Genomic DNA, 18,882 nt, shown 5'->3' with positions numbered 1-18,882 from the left:
GCGTGGCGGGCAGTGGGCAGCCGCACCTGACACTCCTGACCTTGTTTCCTTCCTGTTCGCCCTTGCAAGCTTTCTGATCTTTTTCAATGGCATTCGACATGCTTGTGAGTGATAGCGGCTTAATACGGATGCAGAGCATGAGCCAAGGCACTGCGAGTCCCAATAGGGAGAGATGGTCCTTCCTCCTCCTCTCACGAAGGAGGCGCATCCGCGGAGACGGTCCATCACCAAGAGGTGCCGGGATGCTGCCTTGTGGACGGCAGAGATGTTAGCACTTGGGGAGTGATGGAGCGGGGCCCGGAGCACCGACCTAACTCGCCGGGATACCTGGGAACTAGGTTGCTCAGCTCTCCCGCGCCCCTGTGAACTCACCAGCGGCAGAGAACAAAGTCGAAGGCCGTGCCAGGTCGTGGGGGTGGTGGATGGCTCCAAAGAGGCTGGGACCCGGGGGACGGCTCAGGAACTCGGGCTTCAGGCCAAAGTCCAGCTTGTGTGGGTCTGACTGCATCTGTTTCTACAGCAGCCAAGGCGGGGAAGGAAAGGGTGGAACCCAAGAGAAACAGCAGGGAAGAAAGATATGAATGAGGTGCCTGAGCCAGAGAGAGTAAATTCTGTGAAGGGTGCCCTCGGGCTCCGAGCCCCAGGCCAGGTTCAAGTTTGCAAGTACAGCACAGAACACAGCAACCCAGAAGCCTTCTCACCCTCAGGTGCCAAAACAGCTGGTCCACTAAAGAGGGGCCAGCAGGACCTGCTCCTCATCCCAGACACGTCTTGGGGCAAAACTCACGTTTGGTCTTTGCAGGTGCGGGCTGTGAGGAACAACCCTATCCCCGTGGTTCAACGCACCACCATTCCCGAGCAGTTTGTGATTCACGGTGGCGAGCGTTCATTTTAGCAAGTTTTTAAATGACGGTATTTTAAAGCTTGTTTTATTAGGAATTCCGCATGCATAATCTGCCGTGTAAATTAATTGTTTAATGACTCTTCGTCCTCTAATAGATCACAGTACATTAGTAGCTGAAAGTTATGAAGAAGTATCTGCATGCCTAGAAGCTAATTTTCAAACAATCTTTTGTTACATATTTTTAAAGAAACAAACAGAAACCAAGTAGGGATATTAAATTAACCAACAGGGGCTTTTACTGTGCCTGTGACCCCCAATTACCTGAGGGAAGAGATCGGGCTAGACCAGGAAAACATCCAGCACTTCTTGCTGCGAAGTCCTAGCCATCAACTACAGTCACTCTATTTCTTCCTCTTATTTATTATTATTTTTTTGTCTTTTTAGGGCCACACCTGCGGCCTATGGAGGTTCCCAGGCTGGGGGTCAAACTGGAGCTGTAGCCACAGCAATGCCAGATCCAAGCCATGCCTTCGACCTACACCCAACAGCTCATGGCAACGCCAGATCCTTAACCCACTGAGTGAGGCCAGGGATCGAACCTGCATCCTCATGGATCTGAGTCAGATACATTTCTGCTGAGCCATGACGGGAACTCCAATTTCTTCCTCTTATTTATGTATCCACTCTTGAGCTTATGTGATGGCCTCACCTTTCTCTAAGGCTGCAGAAACTGGCTTCCTAAGCCGGCCTCATTCTGGACGCCTGTGGTTCCCTCCCAGAGGACTCTTTCCACGTTGCCTGCCTTCCTGATTCTCAGCAGCCTCCCCTGCACCAGCCTCAGCCCTCCCCCAGCGAGCATGAGCCCTCCCCTAGCAAGCACGAATGCCCCACGGGCCTGGGGTCTGAGTCCCCCTCCCGCTGCCATCTCCTCACAAGCTTGCCAGACCCCTGCTCCTTCACAGCCTGTTCTTGCTTCCTGACCCTCACCCTTCCCACCTCTCAGACTCATCGGATGCTCTGTCCGCTTGGCCCTGTGCTGTCTCCAACTCCACGTTCTGCCATAAATCAGTCCTTGTCCCGTGGAACAGTAACATCCACAAGGACATCTGACCCTTGTGCAAGGATCAGGGACCAGAGCGGCCCTCCCATCCTACAAGGAAACCCACCTGAACCCCTCGGGCGGGCAGCGACAACCTGGAAGCTCCCCTTCGCACCCTGCCTCTCACTGCAGAGCCCTGAGCAACTAGACATGGGGCCAGAGCGCGCTCTGAGCCTGCAGCGGGGCGGTGGGCTCGCACTTGGTGAGAGACGAAGAGAGCGAACAAATGAACCTGACGGAGAAAGGGGACCATGCAGTTTCTGCTCACAGGGACAGGGAAATCCCTCCAAAGTCCCGCGACCAAGGAATAGCCACGTCCTCAATGAAGCTGCGAACCCGCTAGGGATGTCTGAAAATCTTTTGAGCGCCTCCTTTAAGTTGTTTGCCAAGTTACTTTGTGCTGATTCCACACGGCGCACAGCACAGTTTCATTAACCGCGACTTGGGTCCACGGAGCGAACCGGGGCTTGGGGAATATCAAGAATCTGCTGGAAAGGGAAGACCAACAGCCGTCTCCTGGGCGAGAGGTCTCCCTAAGCGAACTGGGATAATGAAAGTCCGAGTCGCCGGGGACGCGCTCACGGAGAAGAAGTTGCTAAAGTGGCACCTACCGTATCCTTCAGCGCTTCTAACCAAGGGAGTAGCGAGGAGGACGCGTTTTACCCACCGTTCCGCCAACCGCGTCATCCCGAACCCAGCGAGACTCAACTACGCATCAACACCGAGTGAGCTCTGCCGCGCGCACGCGTTTGCTACCGAGCTAAACCGTAGGGTTTAATGCGACCTCGCCCAACACGGAAGAAAACGTGAGCAAGACCCACCAGGGGGCTCTGCTGAGAAAGCGCAAGTATTTGACACCAAGGCAAGCTACCTTGGTGACCGTGACCTCACTCACTGAGCTGGGCTTTTTAATGTTTAATGAGGGTTAAAAAATTGTTTAACCATTAAAATTCTGGGATGACAAGCTCTCCTTCCCTGTTTATTGGCTGCTTTTATTTGTTCTCATCATGGCTCCTAAATGCAGTTAGGACCAAAAGCTTGCTCATGAAAAAACTGGACTACCTGAAGCTTACCGGGATTACGTGACTGGTTATTCTCCCAATTTTCCTAGGAGGATTATACAGACTATCAACACCCAGACTCTAAAATCTGGACTCCTAGTCACTTTGGTCCGCAAGTCCACCAGTGCTGCTACAGTTGGTCATCTGCAGAAGTTTCTTTCGAATTCATCTCTCCTACGGCCTAAGGCCCGGTAAAGCACAGGATGTAGAAAAATCGCTTGTGGACAAGGGAACTGGCCAGATGGTCTGACAGGTACTGGCTGTCGTCTGACCTCTGGCAGTGGTCAGCAGGGGGACGAGGAGAGGAGAGTGTGGGTAGGTCACTGCAGACCAACTGCCACTTCTAGAAGAGGAACTTTTAACAATACAAGTTGCCAGCGGAGGCATCACAGAGGCCATAAACCGGTAACACCATACAGGGCATCATCAAGTTATTTTCTCCCCAAAGCCTTAAAAAGAAATGAATGTACCAGAAAACTTTCAGAGCTCTTTCGAGGTACTAAGTATTTCCTCTACTAAAACTTGGTTGCTATAATTAGATTCCCCAAACCTTTATTTTAGGGTTTGATCTCAATTGAAGCTCTTCAGATCAATAAGATGACAAAAATCATTGAAAGAGAAGAGGGGGAGGGAGGGAGAATCAGGATGTTATCAGTTTGTTTCTGTTTTTTTGTCATTTTGCTGGTGGTTTCCCTAATTAATAGTAAGATTTCCGCATAGCTTTTCTAAGAGACTTGACCTTGCCTGCCTGTGGGTCTTTGAATCAGTGTAAATGCTTCCTTAATGGGAAGCTCATATACCCGCAGGCCCCCCGCTCCCTCCCCCTGCCCCCGCCAAAGACAGGAAGGGGAGACTGACCTTGACCTTCTGTTGGTGGTGGTAGATCTGCCAGGCAATGTGAACATGCATAGCACACCACTTCCCTGGTTTCTGGAACAAGAAGGAGCAAGTGTGGTCAGAAGGAAGACTCTCAGAGAAAACCCCCTTCCCTTTGCCCAAAGCGTCCGGCAGGTTTCGGCTGCAGGGGCTTTTTTTCATAAAAGGCAAATGCTTCGTCCCCTTCAAGTGCCTTCTCTCGGCAGCAGTGGGGACCCTGGCCGGAAGGTGCCACAGTGAGCTGCGCCCCTCCTCCCTGGGAGCCTGAGCTGGCGGCTACGCCTCAGAAAACCAGACCCGATGGGGCTAACGCGGCCAAGCCCGAGCCCCACTTTGTGCCTGGCGCGCTCTTTTCTGGCGCCAGCTGGCAGGCCTGGAGGAGTGAAGCCCCACTGAACAAATGTGGCCAGGCTAGAATGCAAATCGGCTGTTCAGAAGAGCTCATTAGTGAATGTGAACCAGTTCAAAAACAAGAGAAGAGACAGAACCATCCCCAACACTGGGGTTTTTTTGGGTCCTCCCATAGCCAAACAAATCCACTTTTTTTTTATCGAAGCCCAGTTCCCAAAGCACTAAGAGTCAACTGCCCATTCGTGTTGGGGAGCACTGGTCATTTCTACGTGAAAAAAGAAAAGAGAGACCTCACTTCCTCCTCCTCCTCCTGAGGCCTCTGCAGACAGCAAGTGCCTGCCCACCTCTGGGAGGGCATCAAATGAGTTCCCATCTTGTCTTCTAAGGCAGGGGGAAGGCGTGAGTTCTCTCTGAGCACCTGGAGGAAGGGTCCACCTCGTCCCACTTCATCTGTAGTCCTGCTACGTGATCCACCCATAAGCTCCCAAGAGGCGCCCAGTGACACGGGGTGGATGAAAAGAAACTGCCCCATTGCTATGCTGGCAAAGGCCAGCTTCCGGTTTCTATGTTAAGATGTTTCTGAAAGAGATCCTGAAACCCAAGCTTGGGGTCAGTTCTCTTCTCGTGTAACGCAATTAAGGGTGGTTTGAAATCACCGACGTGATGACACAATCCTCTTTTTCCCCTTGGGAGAGACTGAATGATCTGATTATATGCACCAGAAAGGGGTGAAGTGGAGCAGGAAATCCGTCCACCCCCGACTCCCACCCCAGCCCCCACAGACCCCGAGTAAGTCAGCATTTATTCAGAGGCATCTGCTGGCCACTCTCCAGACCCCTCAAGATATCAACAAACCACTGCGTCTAGCAGCCCTTTTCTGCACCACAGGGAAAGGTCGAATGGCTGCGACAAAGCCGACCTCACTTAGTGCAGCAAGAGGCAGCTGCCAGCCACAATCCACAGACTCAGCTAGGTACCTTCCAGGTACAAGAGGGCCAGAAGGACTCCGTGGAATCCTCCTGATTTCCGCCTCCAGCTTAAGCCTTTCCCTGACGTTTCCACCTGTCGAACCTTTTGCCAGAACGAACAAGAGAATCCAACTCGCTTGCATTTTATCTGTTCGTTGTACCTTGGCGGCCCGGCTTCCTCCAACACTCCCAACAATTCAGGCCATTTTTCTGCAAAACCCAACCACTGCCCTTCCCAACAGCTTCCGCCAACGTTTCTATGGCTTGTTTCCCTGGAATGGAGTTGTATTTTTAACCCTCGGGGAGTCAAACAGGGGTTGCAAAACAGTTCTAGAAGAAGCTTTCTTACCCTTAACATAGGTCTGAAAGGATCTGTCAACTGTGAAGAGAAAATGACAACTTGGTTACATGCCTGTCACTCAAACAATTGCTCTAATTAACAAATTTGTAGTGCTTCATTAGGAGGGGAAATTAAAATGTTAGAATTTTACTTTTAAATGAAGCCCTTTTAGAGAATAATTAACCCATTTTCACACTATCACAAGTGCCAAGTGTCCCCTCCCCCAGCTCACGAGCCTTGGAACATCTATGCTGACAAGCCCCCCCGGACAAGTTTCATCAACAGCGATTTGCCCTCGGGCAACGCGATTTGCTCGCATGACACATCTGAGAAGGTCCAGGGCCTCCAGCAGCCCGTCCAAACCTCACGAACGGGGGTGAGGGAGATGCTCTTGGTCCCGAAAGGCTGGGTCCCCGTGGGTGTCAGGGAAGACGCGTCCTTTCCACGCATGCGGTAGAAATAGGCTCGCTCTCGTCACTACCCTGAAACCGCTGGCTGCACCTTATGTACAAGTGGTTGACTTTTTTTTTTTTTTTGTCTTTCCTAGGGCTGCACCTGCGGCAGATGGAGGTTCCCAGACTAGGGGTCCAACCAGAGCTATTGCCGCCGGCCTACACCACAGCCACAGCAAGGCCAAATCCGAGCCACGTCTGCAACCTACACCACAGGTCATGGCAACGCCAGAGCCTTAACCCACCGATCGAGGCCAGGGATTGAACCCGCAATCTCATGGTTCCTAGACGGATTCGTTAACCACTGAGCCACGATGGGAACTCCAGGTGGTCGACCTTTTAAAGACGCTCACTCAAAAGCATACACATACTTACACGGTGGAGTCCCTTGAAGCATCTACCTAACCCCGGCCCTCCGGCTGCCTGCCCTTACCCAGGACAAAGACAGTTTTGTAAGAGCATCCTTATTGGCCCCACATGTGCTACGAGGATGACGCGCCATCAGTAAGAGTCTATCCATGGTGTCACTTCCAATTCTTTTGGAGTGCTGGTCAGCGTTATGAATAAATAACCCAAGCATAATGGATGTTTTCTTTAGCTCCAGAGCTCAAAAGGCTCCTTCCCACATGAAAAGCAGCGCGGCCGGAAGGACTGTGTGCTACACGGACCTCCAGGAAAGAGAGCACTGAGTGAGCGGCTCCCATTCAAAACATTTCACAGCGCTTTCTTTTGTGTGGGAGAGATTTTCAGGAGACGGAGACAGAGGAGGCCTGTCCAGGGGAACGACGAGAGCTCCTGGGGTCGGACTCCTGGGTTCAGACCACAAGCCACCCCTCCCCTCCTCCCCTGGTACCTTATGGCCACAGGAGAGAGAGAGAGGTGTGGTTTTCCAAGAGTGTGGGAGAGCGTCTGCCAGCGCCGAGAAGGACGAGCTAAGGCCACTTCGGGCCCAGGCAGGTGTGCGCACAGGGCAGAAACACACCTGGTGCCTGGTACCTGAGACGGAGCGGACCTCGTACTCACCCTCGGGTCCTTTTGGAGGAGCGTGTGTGGGACCGTCCCAGGTCGGGCAGCAACATCGATGGGGTTGGATGTCTACAAAGTAACCAGACCACCGCTTAGGAAGCACACAAACTGTGAGAGGCAAGCAACATCTTCCCTCCTTCTAAATTGGAGTTCAGACATCCCTCTTCTGTTTCATTCGGGCACCCAAGAGCTCACGGGCCCGTGTTCCTCTGTGACCACACACGCTCGCTGTGAAGATGCTGCGTGCGCCATCTCCCCTGGGGACCCTGGCCAGAGCCTGCCCTCGGCAGCAATGACATCTACAGGCAGAGGGGACCGAGCCACATCTCACGGCCATCGAAGCCCGGGACGGGAAGGGAGAGGCCCCCAAATCCATCGCCTTCCGGGCCCCCAACAGCCCTGTCATTGTGGTTTTTTGCTTTATCACCAAACATCCCAAGAAATGCTAAAGGGACCATCATTCCAATGTGCTGGATCAGGTGCGTCTCATCAGAGCAACAGAACGTGTTTCACAGACATTAAAATACGCTCGACGTGTAACTGGCAGATGATAAGGAGGAATTATACTCAGTAATTACTCATTAGCAGTGGTGGGGATGGGACAAGACAACCTAATTTGGGGACCAAAGAGCTCCACTGTTCAGTGATTTCCCAAGTAATTCTGCTTCGTGGTTCCCAGTCCGAGCACCACCCCTGAACAGCAGTGCTTCTGTCCTTTGAATTAAGCACAACCAAAAGCCTGCTGCTGGCACATGCAGTCTCTAGGCGCAGGTGGGTCAAGGAGTCAGCCTATGTTTCACCAGGTCTTTGATTTCAGAAACCACAACGTCTCCGAGTCCCCTCACACCAGGAAGTTTAACTCCTGTGGCAAAAAAAAGCCCGGGTTTAGGCACCAAGCGTGCCTACAAGGAGAAGGGGGTGGGGGCAAGAATGGAAGAAAGAAAAGCAATCAGCTGCTGTAGACTAACAATTAAGCCGGAGTTGTTAACAGCCTGATTTGCATACATATGAAGAACTCCACTAATGAACTGCAATCTACATATTCAATCAGTACGATGGCCTGGAAAGGCCTATTTCAACACCGGGAGAGACACTTTCTTGCCCAGATGTAGTTTTCTGTGTGATTGGATAATTGTGAGCGAGGGGAACAGTCTAATTTATTAAGTGACCTACCAGTCTGGTCGGGGAGGCACTAGAGATTTCTGGCAACCTAGAGGGGACAGACCAGGGTCTAAGAGAGTGGTCAAGGGCTGATGGGGGAAAGAAAGGAAGTTTAAAAATTATCATTATATCCCGAGATGGGAGGTGTGGAGCCTGGAAAGCCTGCGTGGAGCTGACCTGGCACAGGAGCTGCAATTCCATGCTCGTCCCTGCGATTTCTAAGGGGCAGCCCTCCTACCCTGAATGCTTTGGAATGTCTTTTTTTTTTTTTTTTTCTAGTTTTCGGACAGCATATGCCTTTGTGAGTGTAGCAAGTGCTCATTCTGAGAAACACTGGCCCACAATTCCTGTTCTCCCTTCAAAATGAGATGGGGGAAGAAAAAAAAAAAGGTAGGGGTGGGAGGCAGCAGGACCCTGGGAGCCTAAAGGTCAAGGATCTGGTGTTGTCACTGCTAGAGCGGTGGGTTCGATCCCTGGCCAGGGAACTTGTGTGTGCCACAGGTGCAGCCCAAACCAAACCAAAAAACCAAAGTCACACACAGCAAAATTTCCTACTTTGCAATCTGAGAATGGTTACTAACGTTGAGACACACAGTTCGCTCTTTTGGTATGAAAATCAATTTAAAGTCCCCAAAAGGCAGAGGGTTCTGAGAATTGGCACCTCGATATGGGCCCCCTGGAAAGAACTCCAGGCCACCTGGAGGAGGCCATGGCTGGCTAGAGAGAAAAGAAGTGACTCATTAAAAAGGGCGGCAGGCTAATTTATGTCACACTGGGATGGCAGTCTTGACCACGGCAGTGTGGCGGCGGGGAGCCTGAGGAAGGAAGAAAGGGAGAGGACAGTGCCTCCAACGACAGCGACAGCCGCCGCCGTCCACCTGGAGGCAGACTCTTTGCAGGCAGCTGGGCTCAGGGATACAGTTTGAGTTGGGAGCCTTGTCCCTCCCTTCTTTCCAAATCAACAAAGGCCCCACTTTGATCTACTTCATCTACACTGCTCATCATCTTTATCTCAAGGATAACCTGGGGCACAGAAATCTGGCATTTCATGGACTTCCTCCCCAGAAGCTTTTCGGTCCACAACCTCGGTGGCAAGGCAGTTCTATCTTCGGCGTGTCTCAGAGCACAGGGAAGCCTCGCTCGCCCGAGACTGCATGCGTGGTACACATGGACAATTAAACTCCGGCTGAGGTTCAGAACCGGATGAACGAGGGGCAACTGATCTCAGAGGTCAACCTGGAGGGGGAGAAGGAGTCCTGGCGGCGAGAGGATGCCGCAGCAGCGGCCGGACCGTTTAGCCTGAGGCTCCACACACAAGTAGGCCCCCGGGTTTTCACGGTGAGGTTTCTTACCTTCGGCTGAAATGCTCCTTGGAGTGAACCGAAAGGGCCAGTGGGCGGAATCATAGGGGGGATGGCGGATACGGCAGGAGGGTAAGAGTGGAAGAGCTGCGGCCAAAGACGGGGAGGGGGAGAAAAAAAAAAAAGATTTTAGTAGGAGGCAAATGATCCACTCCAACTCTTCCCAGAGAAAGACATCAACATGAGCAAGCCGAGTCACCTCGGTGTGATGCTATTAGTCAAGAAGCCACAATGAAATGATCACACAGATGTGCCATGAATACTTAACTTAAAAAAGTTAAAGGTAGTTCAGAATCAATCAGCCAACAAATGATGTCCCAGATGAGGACGTCATTAGAAAGGGAGCTTTTCTAATTATTAATTGTTAAATCGGAGAGAGGTCCTAAATGGTGGGAGCTTTTAATGCATATCAAAAACAGGAGGGGTGCTGAGCCAAAGATGATGCTCAGAAAATTACGAGTTAATTAGAAAAAGAAAGGAAAAAAAAAAAAAAAAAAAAGGAAAAAGGGGTGGGGGTGGGGAGAGGAAGAAAAAGAAGCAAGTCTTTATGGGTTCCAGGATTTTATACCATTAAAACTCAATTAGTACTTTTAGATTTTTAATAGTTTTGAGGAAATGAGAAAATATTCACAATCCTTGCTTCATTAGGTTGTTCGGCTAAGTGGCAGTTCCAGAGAACAATTTAATTGCCTAAAATGATGACAAATATTTGTGGAAGGGGGACTACAACTACTCTGTGTACACTTCGGATGGAACCACCCGTTTTTCTGTAAGACGGACGAAGCTCCCTGGAGGCTATTCCAGCCCAGCCCTTGCCCTGTCGGTCTGACCACTTAGTGGAGGGGGAAGAATGATTCTGAATTAAAAATACAAATTTCCTTGAATTAATAATTGACAGAGGACACAACAGAGGGAAGAAATATATGGCAGAACTGAAGACAATGCACACACAACCTTGCCTTCCTGAGAACATACTGTTTCTGAGAGTCTACTGTTCTGGCTCCATTTACTTAAAAAAAAAAAAAAAAAAAAAAAAAAAAAAAAAAAAAAACAAACTCCACCATACAGATATTTAAGTACCATCCCACCCTTCCGGTTGCACAGCATAAAAATAATAACTCAAGCTTTTCTGAATAAGGCACTTCTGTGCACTAGTTCGAGGTAACGGCTGAAATCCACCTGTCACTGTCCTGTCTGTTTTCAGGGCACGTACTTTTTCTGCTGGTCTTTTATTTCATTTTGCTCCCTTCAGTGATGCAGCAAAGTTTTTCCAGACTAATTGAGATTGAACTAAATCCATTTAAACAGTGATGGCAAACCAAGTGCCCTCATTTAAAACGACTTTTAAGTCTGAAATTGTGTTTCAGATACTTGAGTGCATTGTGCCTTAATTCCCCGTATAACAGCCTCATCGCCAAAGCAGGGGAGACGAAGTACTTCATACATTATCCGTCATAACTGAGAACATGCAATCCCTCTCCCCAGCACACTGTACGGAGCGGAGTCATTAAATATGTCACACCAAAACACACACTCCAATTTCCAGTACTCCGCCTCCAGGTGGCTATTTTTCCTTTAATATTTTCAATACAGAACCGAATGTTCTCACCACTGTCCTTGTGCTCTACACTCCATTTACTGACCCTCTTCGAATATACCGGACTATTCCACCCCTTGACTAAAAAATCTGAAGGCCCGAAGTCATCAAAAGGGAACCTTCCCCAAGTTCAGACCTCCAGGCTCATTCTCTAGGGCTCTCTGGGGACTCTGCCTCTAAGGACACTGCACTGGGTCCGAGGACTTCAACGAGGCTACCTGTAGAGGAGCCCAACTTTCTCTAAGGATGATTTTGTTTGCTTGGCCTTCATTCACCTTAGCCAGTATAGACAAAGGGTAGAATTCTGGTAATTATTAAGGCTGGTACCATTCATGGCACAGACCCAAAGAGAAAACCCACATCTCTACTGGATTCTGTCTGTCCACTTATAAATGCTTTTGTGGAAGTGTCCGTTGTGGCTCAGCGGGAACAAACCCGAATGGTATCCATGAAGATGTGGGTTCGATCCCTGGCCTTGCTCAGTGGGTTAAGGATCCAGCGTTGCCGTGAGCTGTGGTATAGGTGGCAGATGTGGCTGGGATCTGACGTGGGGCTGTGGTGTAGGCCGGCCGCTGCTTCCCCTGGCCTGGGACCCTCCATATGCTGCACTCGCAGCCCTAAAAAAAATAAAAAATGCTTTTCTGTCACAGTTCTGAGCAGACTAGTGCTGAGCACCTGGGGGCCCCAGGCACTGAGACACACTTTCTTCATCTCCTCCTGGGGAGGCTCTCCTCAGGGCCAGTTCTGAATGTCTCTTGAATAAGTAACTCTTTTTTTGAGGGGCGGGGGGGGGGAGTAACTCATGGCATATGGAAGGAAGTTCCTGGGCCAGGGATTGAACCTGTGCCACAGCAGTGACCTGAGCCACAGCAGTGGCAGTGCTGGATCCTTAACCCGCTGGGCCACAAGGGAACTCCACTGCATAAGTAACACGTCTTGACTTCTCAGCTCACTTGTCAGTTCAGAACTAACACAGTATCTGATTCTTTGGTTCAAAGTATGAATGAATGCACAGGCTCGGCCGACCTATTTATTAAGTAGCACTTCTTTTTGAACACTAAGTTAACACTATCCAAAAATCAAAGCAAGAATTGTTCGGTATGGTGAAGCAACATGGTTACAAGCAGTTATTAAACTTCTTTCTTTATGGTTTCATTGAAAAATATAAACCATTGAGCAAAGAAACTTGCAAAATTTCAGGTAAAAATGATGCAGTATTCACTCCCTAATCAAAATATCACGGTAGAATATTCAAGGTTTTTGTTATAAAAAGAAGCCTTCATCGTGTTAAGTCACTGATCATATAACTTAGGTGGTACCAATTTCAGTTCCAGAATGTACTCTTAAAATTCCATGAAACAAGTTTTTTTTTTTAAAAAATAAAGGAGTTTAAAGAGAAAAAAAACAATCATGCCTTTCAGTTTTAGACCACCTTCTATTCAAATAATATTTTTAGAGCAGTTGTAACAGGCTCAGGAGAACAATACCAGCCACGAGGGAGTGGTTTCTGCTGTTGGTCTAGATGAAATGAATAGCGGCTATTTGAAGAGACACGAGTCCAAACGGTAAGGTACTTTCTTGGGAGGAAATGAGTCAAGTTGAGCTCTAGGAACTCCGTATTCCTATTTCAACTGAGGACTAAAATCTACGATTTCAGAGGCCCCCGAAACTATAATGATTTCCTCGCAGATGCCCTGCTGTGCAGGACGGATGCCTGGCTGCCTTGGCTTCATCACCTTGGCTTTAAAGTCTTAGGAGTGCCTATGATCTTTTGATTCAGAAGATGATACTGCATCTTTACCCAAAGCAAACGTCACAAAAGCAAGCATCCAGAGTGACGAGAAGCAATGGGAATTCTTGCAAAGATGATTAAGGAAGGCTGCTAGGCATTTACGGATCTGTGGCAAGAACACAACAATGGAACAGCGGTTACATTACACGGGTAGCACGGTAATCAGACTCACACTGTGCCGGTAGAATGGGTCAACTTTTGTAGGGTATTTGTCAAACTGTAAAGGGATCAAAGCAAAAGCTAGTTACTTAAAGAATCTACATTTCTGTTCACGGCTTCAGGGGCGGAAGCCCTAAGCAGGCGTCTCTGAGGGTCTTGCTGGCCTCAGACTCCAGAACCGCACGGCACATGGAGGCCATTCGGAGCCCCTGAGTCACTGACAAGAAATCAACAGAAGTGGAAAACCGAAGCGAAAACCCATTCAGTGCATTTAGGTTGTGGCCACACTAGAGCGCCTTTCTCTCCAGGCTCTAGTCAGCGGTTGGCACGAACCAAACATCTAAACTGGAGAAGAGAGGCAAGTGTTGAGATAAATCAGAGAGCAGTGAGCCTCGGGCCTCATTCATCCAGAGAGTTCCCTCGGTTTTCGTGTCCACTCTGGCAGAACTGTACATCCAGCTGTTTTCTTATGTCTTATGTTTTCTTCATGTCTTACCCCCCAGGACAAAGCAGGGTTGTGGGCGAAGGCCTAGAACTTTTCTTTCCAGCAGAAAAGAGTCTGCACCATTGTTTCTTCTCGAAGGTCATATCCTGGTACTGTAACCTCCCTCGGATCTCAGTGATTTGTGAAATAGCTCGCTCAGGCTGGTATAAAACTCTTTCCTCCAAATAACAGGCCCTTAAAATCTAACTGTTGAGGGAGCGCCCCAGTGGCCCAGTGGTTAGGACTCAATGCGTTGACCACTCTGGCCGGGGTTCGATCCCACATCAAGCCGCTGTACGCCGTGGCCAAAAATAAAGACAAAAATCTAACTGTTGAGAAATACACACTAAATCCAGAAAAAAAGATACAGGATTCATCACAGGAAAAAATTTTGGTCCCAAGGCCTTACCTCTAATAATCTACTAAATAAAAATTGATAAAATAAACTAAAAAATATGTATTAAAAAACAACTTAGTTGAACAAAATGGGGGAGGTGGGGAGAGGATGCCAAGTTCGGTGAATCCTGGAATTCCAATCTACTCTCACAAGGCCTCTAGGAGTTGCCTTAAACTCAGCTATGTCCTGGAATATTATAATTAAATAGGCAAAACACTCTAAGGGTCACTGTTGTGGACACGACTCCATCTCCGAAAAGTCAGCATCCTAACATGCTACTATTCCTTCCAGTTCCCAAGTCAAAACAAACAATCCGAACTTGGCCTTCCTGGCACCTGCCAGTCCCTAGTCGAGGCCAAGACCAGGCCACTGCCAGGGCCCCTCTTACCACAAAGGCCAAGGTGGGACCCTGGAGGGCACTTCATTCCCTGACCACGTGCTGACAGGGTGCAACACCGCACCGCGGGCGCTGTCTTAGGAAGTACCAGAAATACAGCTCCTCTGACCAAGCGTGTTTGGGAAACCACCCGAAAGAGAAGCGGGGGACCCAATGCCGTCCGTCCCAGGGTCCCGCCAGCCCCCTCCCCTCCTTGGCCCTCTGCTGGGCTCCCCAGGATGCTGTGAGCATTTATCTGCCAGTGCAAAACACGGACGGATGCGTGTGGGTGCCCGGTGGTAACCCCCAGGATGCTCAAGAAAACAAAACTGCCCGAGAAGGTTACGTGCCGACGCTGGATGCGACCGTGCTTGGGGCATCGAGAATAAAGTCCGCCCACAGAGCTGGGAAACATGGTCTAGAAAAGAGCGCCCCCTTTAGGCCCCAGGTCCAGGCTACCTTGAGTGGGGTGCCTCCCTGCCTCTCCAGCAAAGACGGGCCAGGCCAAGGGGGCCCCCACGTGGCTGTCACGCCCCATCCGTGCCACCCTCCTCCCCGTGCTGCGTAAAAAGAGAGTCGGGCTCTACTTATCCTCACATTTCTGCCTGGGGTACGCACCATGGGAGGTGCTGGCGTCGGCATGATGGCAGTGGGCGGGAGGGCGTGGGGGAAGGGCGTGAAGGTGTGCTGGTGCGTGTGCTGGTGCGTGTGCTGGTGCTGGTGCTGGTGCTGGTGGAACTCGGTCCGCAGGTAGGGCGGAGGGCCCAGGGAGGCCCCGCGGTCAGCACTCTGAGAGGCCAAGAAACGCGTGTTCAGTTCCTGTCGCAAGATGTCTTGCTCTGGAAGAGAAGAAGAGGGAGAGGGTGACATCTTTCCTCGGGGCGGTCATGTCCTTCGGAACGGGACATCCCGGCAGCTGTGGACAGAGGGCACCAGGCCCGAGGGCACGGGTGCCAGGCTCTCCGGGGAGCGGCTGGGCCCTTTGTGGGAAGGGATGCCCACCAGGGGGAGGGTACTAGTTACAGACTAACTCTGTTCCCCGTCCAGCCTCTCGGCTTTGGGGACAGGTGGTCCATTGGTGTGGTGCACGGACAGCCAGAGGTCAAGTTTCAGCTTAGCTACTGCCAGGGGAGTGACCCTGGGCATGGCGAGCCACCCATCTGTGTCTTAGTTTCCACATCTCTCATGTGGGGACCATAACATTGCCTGGGCTGTGGGTTTGTTTTGAGGGTTAAAGAAATGAAGCTATTTAAGTGCTTAAGAACAGTAACTGAGGAGTTCCCGTGGTGGCTCCGTGATAAGGAACCTGACTAGTATCCATGAGGACGCAGGTTCCATCCCTGGCCTCACTCAGTGGGTTAAGGATCCGGCGTTGCCGTGAGCTGTTGCAGATGCAGCTTAGATCCCACACTGCTGTGGCTGTGGTTGGTGCAGGCCGGCAGCTGCAGCTCCAATTCCACCCCTAGCCTGGGAACCTCCATAGGCCGCAGGTGTGGCCCTAAAAAGACAAAAAAAAAAAAAAAAAAAAAGAGAGAGAGAGAGAGAACAGTGACGGGTTTACTAATGAAGGTGAGCTGTTGACATGGCAGAGCGCTCATGCCCTCTTCCAGGGTAAACCTCTGCTCTACAGCTGTGTCAGTGGGCAGACTTGGCCACGATGGACCCAAAGTTGGGACACCTGGGCCTGATTAACCCAGGGGAGGAGGAGAAGACCCAGTGTCTAACACCAGGTGTGTCCTTAAAAATTTGGGATATACTGCCTCAAAAAGTGCACCTTTCCCACCCAAGGGATTCAACTAAAACAGATCCCGTAAAGGAGGATGTGATGTAAGATGCCAGCCTGAAACAGACATGGGCCTTGGAGAGCTTCTGCCACTCTAATGAGAGACCCCATAACAGGGCACAGTCTGTGCGGCACTGCTCCGCGGGTGGACCTGGCTGGAAAAGCCTCTTGACTTCAAAGACCGGTTCTCTCTGGCAGCGTCCAGTTCCCCCGATTGTGCTAGGCTGGGAAGGGTGTTGATACATATTTCTGCTGCATCTCAGCCCACACAGGATTAGAGGAAGATTACAAGAATACACACAATAACGCAGAAAACCGTGGATGGCTAAAACCTAGCAACCAGGGACAACACAGACAGCAGGGGAGGCCTCTGGCCGGGGAGAGAGGGAGCCCCGGGAAGCAAGGCCGCTCCTCCATCCTACCTGAGTACGTGCTCCCGGCCGGGTGTCCAGGCACCTGCAGACTCCCTGATGTCAGAGGTGGTGGAGGAGGCAGAGCAGTGGGAGGGGCAAACATATTGGGGTGATGTGAGTGTGCGGGGGGCTGGAGGGTGGGCGTGAAGCTGTGCAGGGGGCTGTGGTTGGGCAGTGACAGGGGGAATGGGGAGGCCGAGGGGTGGTGGGAGATGTGAGGGGGCGCGGGTTGAGTCTTTGCTGGAGTGCTGCTTCTGCTACTGCTGTTGGAATACAAAAAAAAAAAAAAAAAAAAAAAAAAAAAGTATGCAATTTATTAAAAAAAAAAAGCCTATCTCGTTGCCCAAAAAGCCTTTCGACACGACACTTTTTTTTCTTGCTCCACCCTCTTCCAGACCCTCTACTGTGCACACAAAGCCTCTGCTAAAGTCGCAGCTCCTCTAAAGTTGCCCCCACAACTGTAGGCACAGTAGGACAGGAACTGCCGCTCCAGAGCTGCTGCCCAGCGTCCTTCCAGACAGCTAATTCTGCCGAAAACTCAGCTCCATTCCCCTCTGTCCCTACCCAGTCCTGCGCCCTCCCATCCTGCACCAGCCATGTTTCCTGCAAAGCAACAGCATCAATAGGCAGGAGTTAGCACAGTGACCTGGGTGCACCTTGCATGCTCCAGGGAAGCTGGGCCACGGAGCTCAGGGGCCCTGTCACCTCTATGGTCTGGGGGCCACAAAAATGGCCTCAGGGGCAGAGGAGGGTCCTGGCCCCTGAGAAGGCAGTTTCCTTCCCCTGTCACAGACAGGAAAAAGCATAGCCCTGGACTGCCACAGTCACCAGGCTGTCGCAGGGAAAACAGTGCCAAAGATGCCACGTGTGACAGCTTAGAATGACAACCCTTGGGACAAGCAGGGATGGGCCCCGTGCCACGGGTGTCCTTGTGCTATTTTTACAACTTGCCTTTGTAATTAGGCAAAGACAAGACAAAAGAGGGCCTAGATCTCTACTGAGGAACTTCTCTTTCCCCGAACTCTGCACTTCTTCTCTGCCTCTGGGACCCACCAGGAGGAAGTAAATCGCAATACAAACTCCTCAAACCAGAGCACTCCTTGGTCCAATCTTCCTGCCCCTGGAGTTGCAGGGAGACGTGACTAAGAGGCACACAGCTTCCCTCCTAAGACTCTCTGAATATCGGGCCATGTCCCTGGGAGCTTCCAGTCCCCGCCTCTCCCCAGGGACCAGGGGCTCCCAGCAAGGCACCCTCAACTCCCCGTCCCTGGGGCCTTCTCCATCCTGCCTTCACCTGCTCAGGAGCCGCTGCAGATATTTTTGTTCCCAACAATGCCCTCACTTCCCCACCCAGCCCACCCCAGCCCACCCCAATGCGACCTTTGTCCCAAAAGACCCTGGCTCACCTGCCTCGCGGGCCCCTCCCTGTCCTGTGCCCCTGCCTCAGTGAGGACCCAGTAACCACGTGTCCAGCAAGGGAACTAACTCCAGCCCTGGTGGGACTCCGCACCCACCGCCCGTCCCAGAAGGCGACCAGGGTGGCTCACCTGAGGCTGTTGAGGCTCAGGCTGCTGCTGTTGTAGGCGGACAGAGGCTGGGGGAGGCCCTGGGAGGGGTGGGCCTGCACAGGCGGCAGCGGCCCGGGGGACTGCGGCCGGGGCGGCCGGGGCGCCGGTGGGGGCGGCGCGGGCTGCGGCGGGGCCTCCGGGGGCGCGGGCGGCTGGGCGCCGGGGCGCGGGGGCGGCGGCGGGGGCTCAGCGCGCGGCCCCGAGGCGGGGTCCGGAGAAGGCGCTCGGGGCGGGGGCTCCGCCTGGGGCTGGGGCGGCGGCGGCGGGACCTGAGGACGGGGGTCTTTCAGCACCACGGGCTCAAAGATGGGCTCTTTGCCGCAGTCCTGGCTCTTCTCCTGGCTCCTCTCTAGACCCGATATCTTGGGGACAATGGGCCCCGCATCGTGGCCGTCGTGTTCGGGTAGCGCGCCGACACCGAGCTCCGGATCTGTGCGGGCGGGAGCAGAGAAAAGCACAGGCAGACACGTGAGTGGAAGCCACCCCCAAACCCAGGTCATCAGAGCCCCACGACAGGACACCGCCTGGTCCCAGGGCGCTGCTGTGCCCCTGGGGGGGGGACAGGCCAACCGGCCAGAGGAGCCTGCTTTCCAGAAAGCAGCTGAGGCCACCAGAGCTGGAAAATGAATGAATGCCTCTCTTCATCTCCGCAAAGCCTTTTTATATGACAATTCAGGAACAAGAGCCGACAAGTTGATTCCCCCTTTTAAAACAAATACAGTTCTTGACCATACAGGGGAAGTTCTCAGTAGCCCACAGAAGCAAACGTTTCTT

At 51.7% G+C, this 18,882-nt stretch overlaps 1 protein-coding gene across 8 annotated transcripts in view; it reads right to left on the bottom strand.

Annotated features, from left to right (window-relative positions):
• The window catches only part of AUTS2 (activator of transcription and developmental regulator AUTS2), a 1,184,853-nt gene that overhangs the window by 10,840 nt on the left and 1,155,131 nt on the right, over positions 1–18,882 (bottom strand). For 4 of the 8 annotated variants that reach the window (XM_085015600.1, XM_085015605.1, XM_085015606.1 and 1 more), the window contains 9 exons: positions 18,088–18,538; positions 16,550–16,803; positions 14,942–15,183; positions 13,101–13,145; positions 9,531–9,626; positions 7,015–7,086; positions 5,549–5,578; positions 3,863–3,934; positions 373–514 (listed from right to left, as the gene is read on the bottom strand). In XM_085015600.1, coding sequence (XP_084871726.1) covers positions 373–514; positions 3,863–3,934; positions 5,549–5,578; positions 7,015–7,086; positions 9,531–9,626; positions 13,101–13,145; positions 14,942–15,183; positions 16,550–16,803; positions 18,088–18,538 — 1,404 coding nt within the window. 8 annotated transcript variants of the gene reach the window in all.

The sequence above is a fragment of the Sus scrofa genome, chromosome 3, assembly GCF_054392235.1.
Source record: "Sus scrofa isolate SSC_HxYL_T2T_F1_AM1 chromosome 3, Sscrofa_HxYL_maternal_Yorkshire_Landrace_v2.0, whole genome shotgun sequence".
Taxonomy (NCBI): domain Eukaryota; kingdom Metazoa; phylum Chordata; class Mammalia; order Artiodactyla; family Suidae; genus Sus; species Sus scrofa.
The sequence above is the reverse complement of the archived record's forward strand: the minus strand, read 5'-3'. Positions and strand labels throughout refer to the sequence as shown.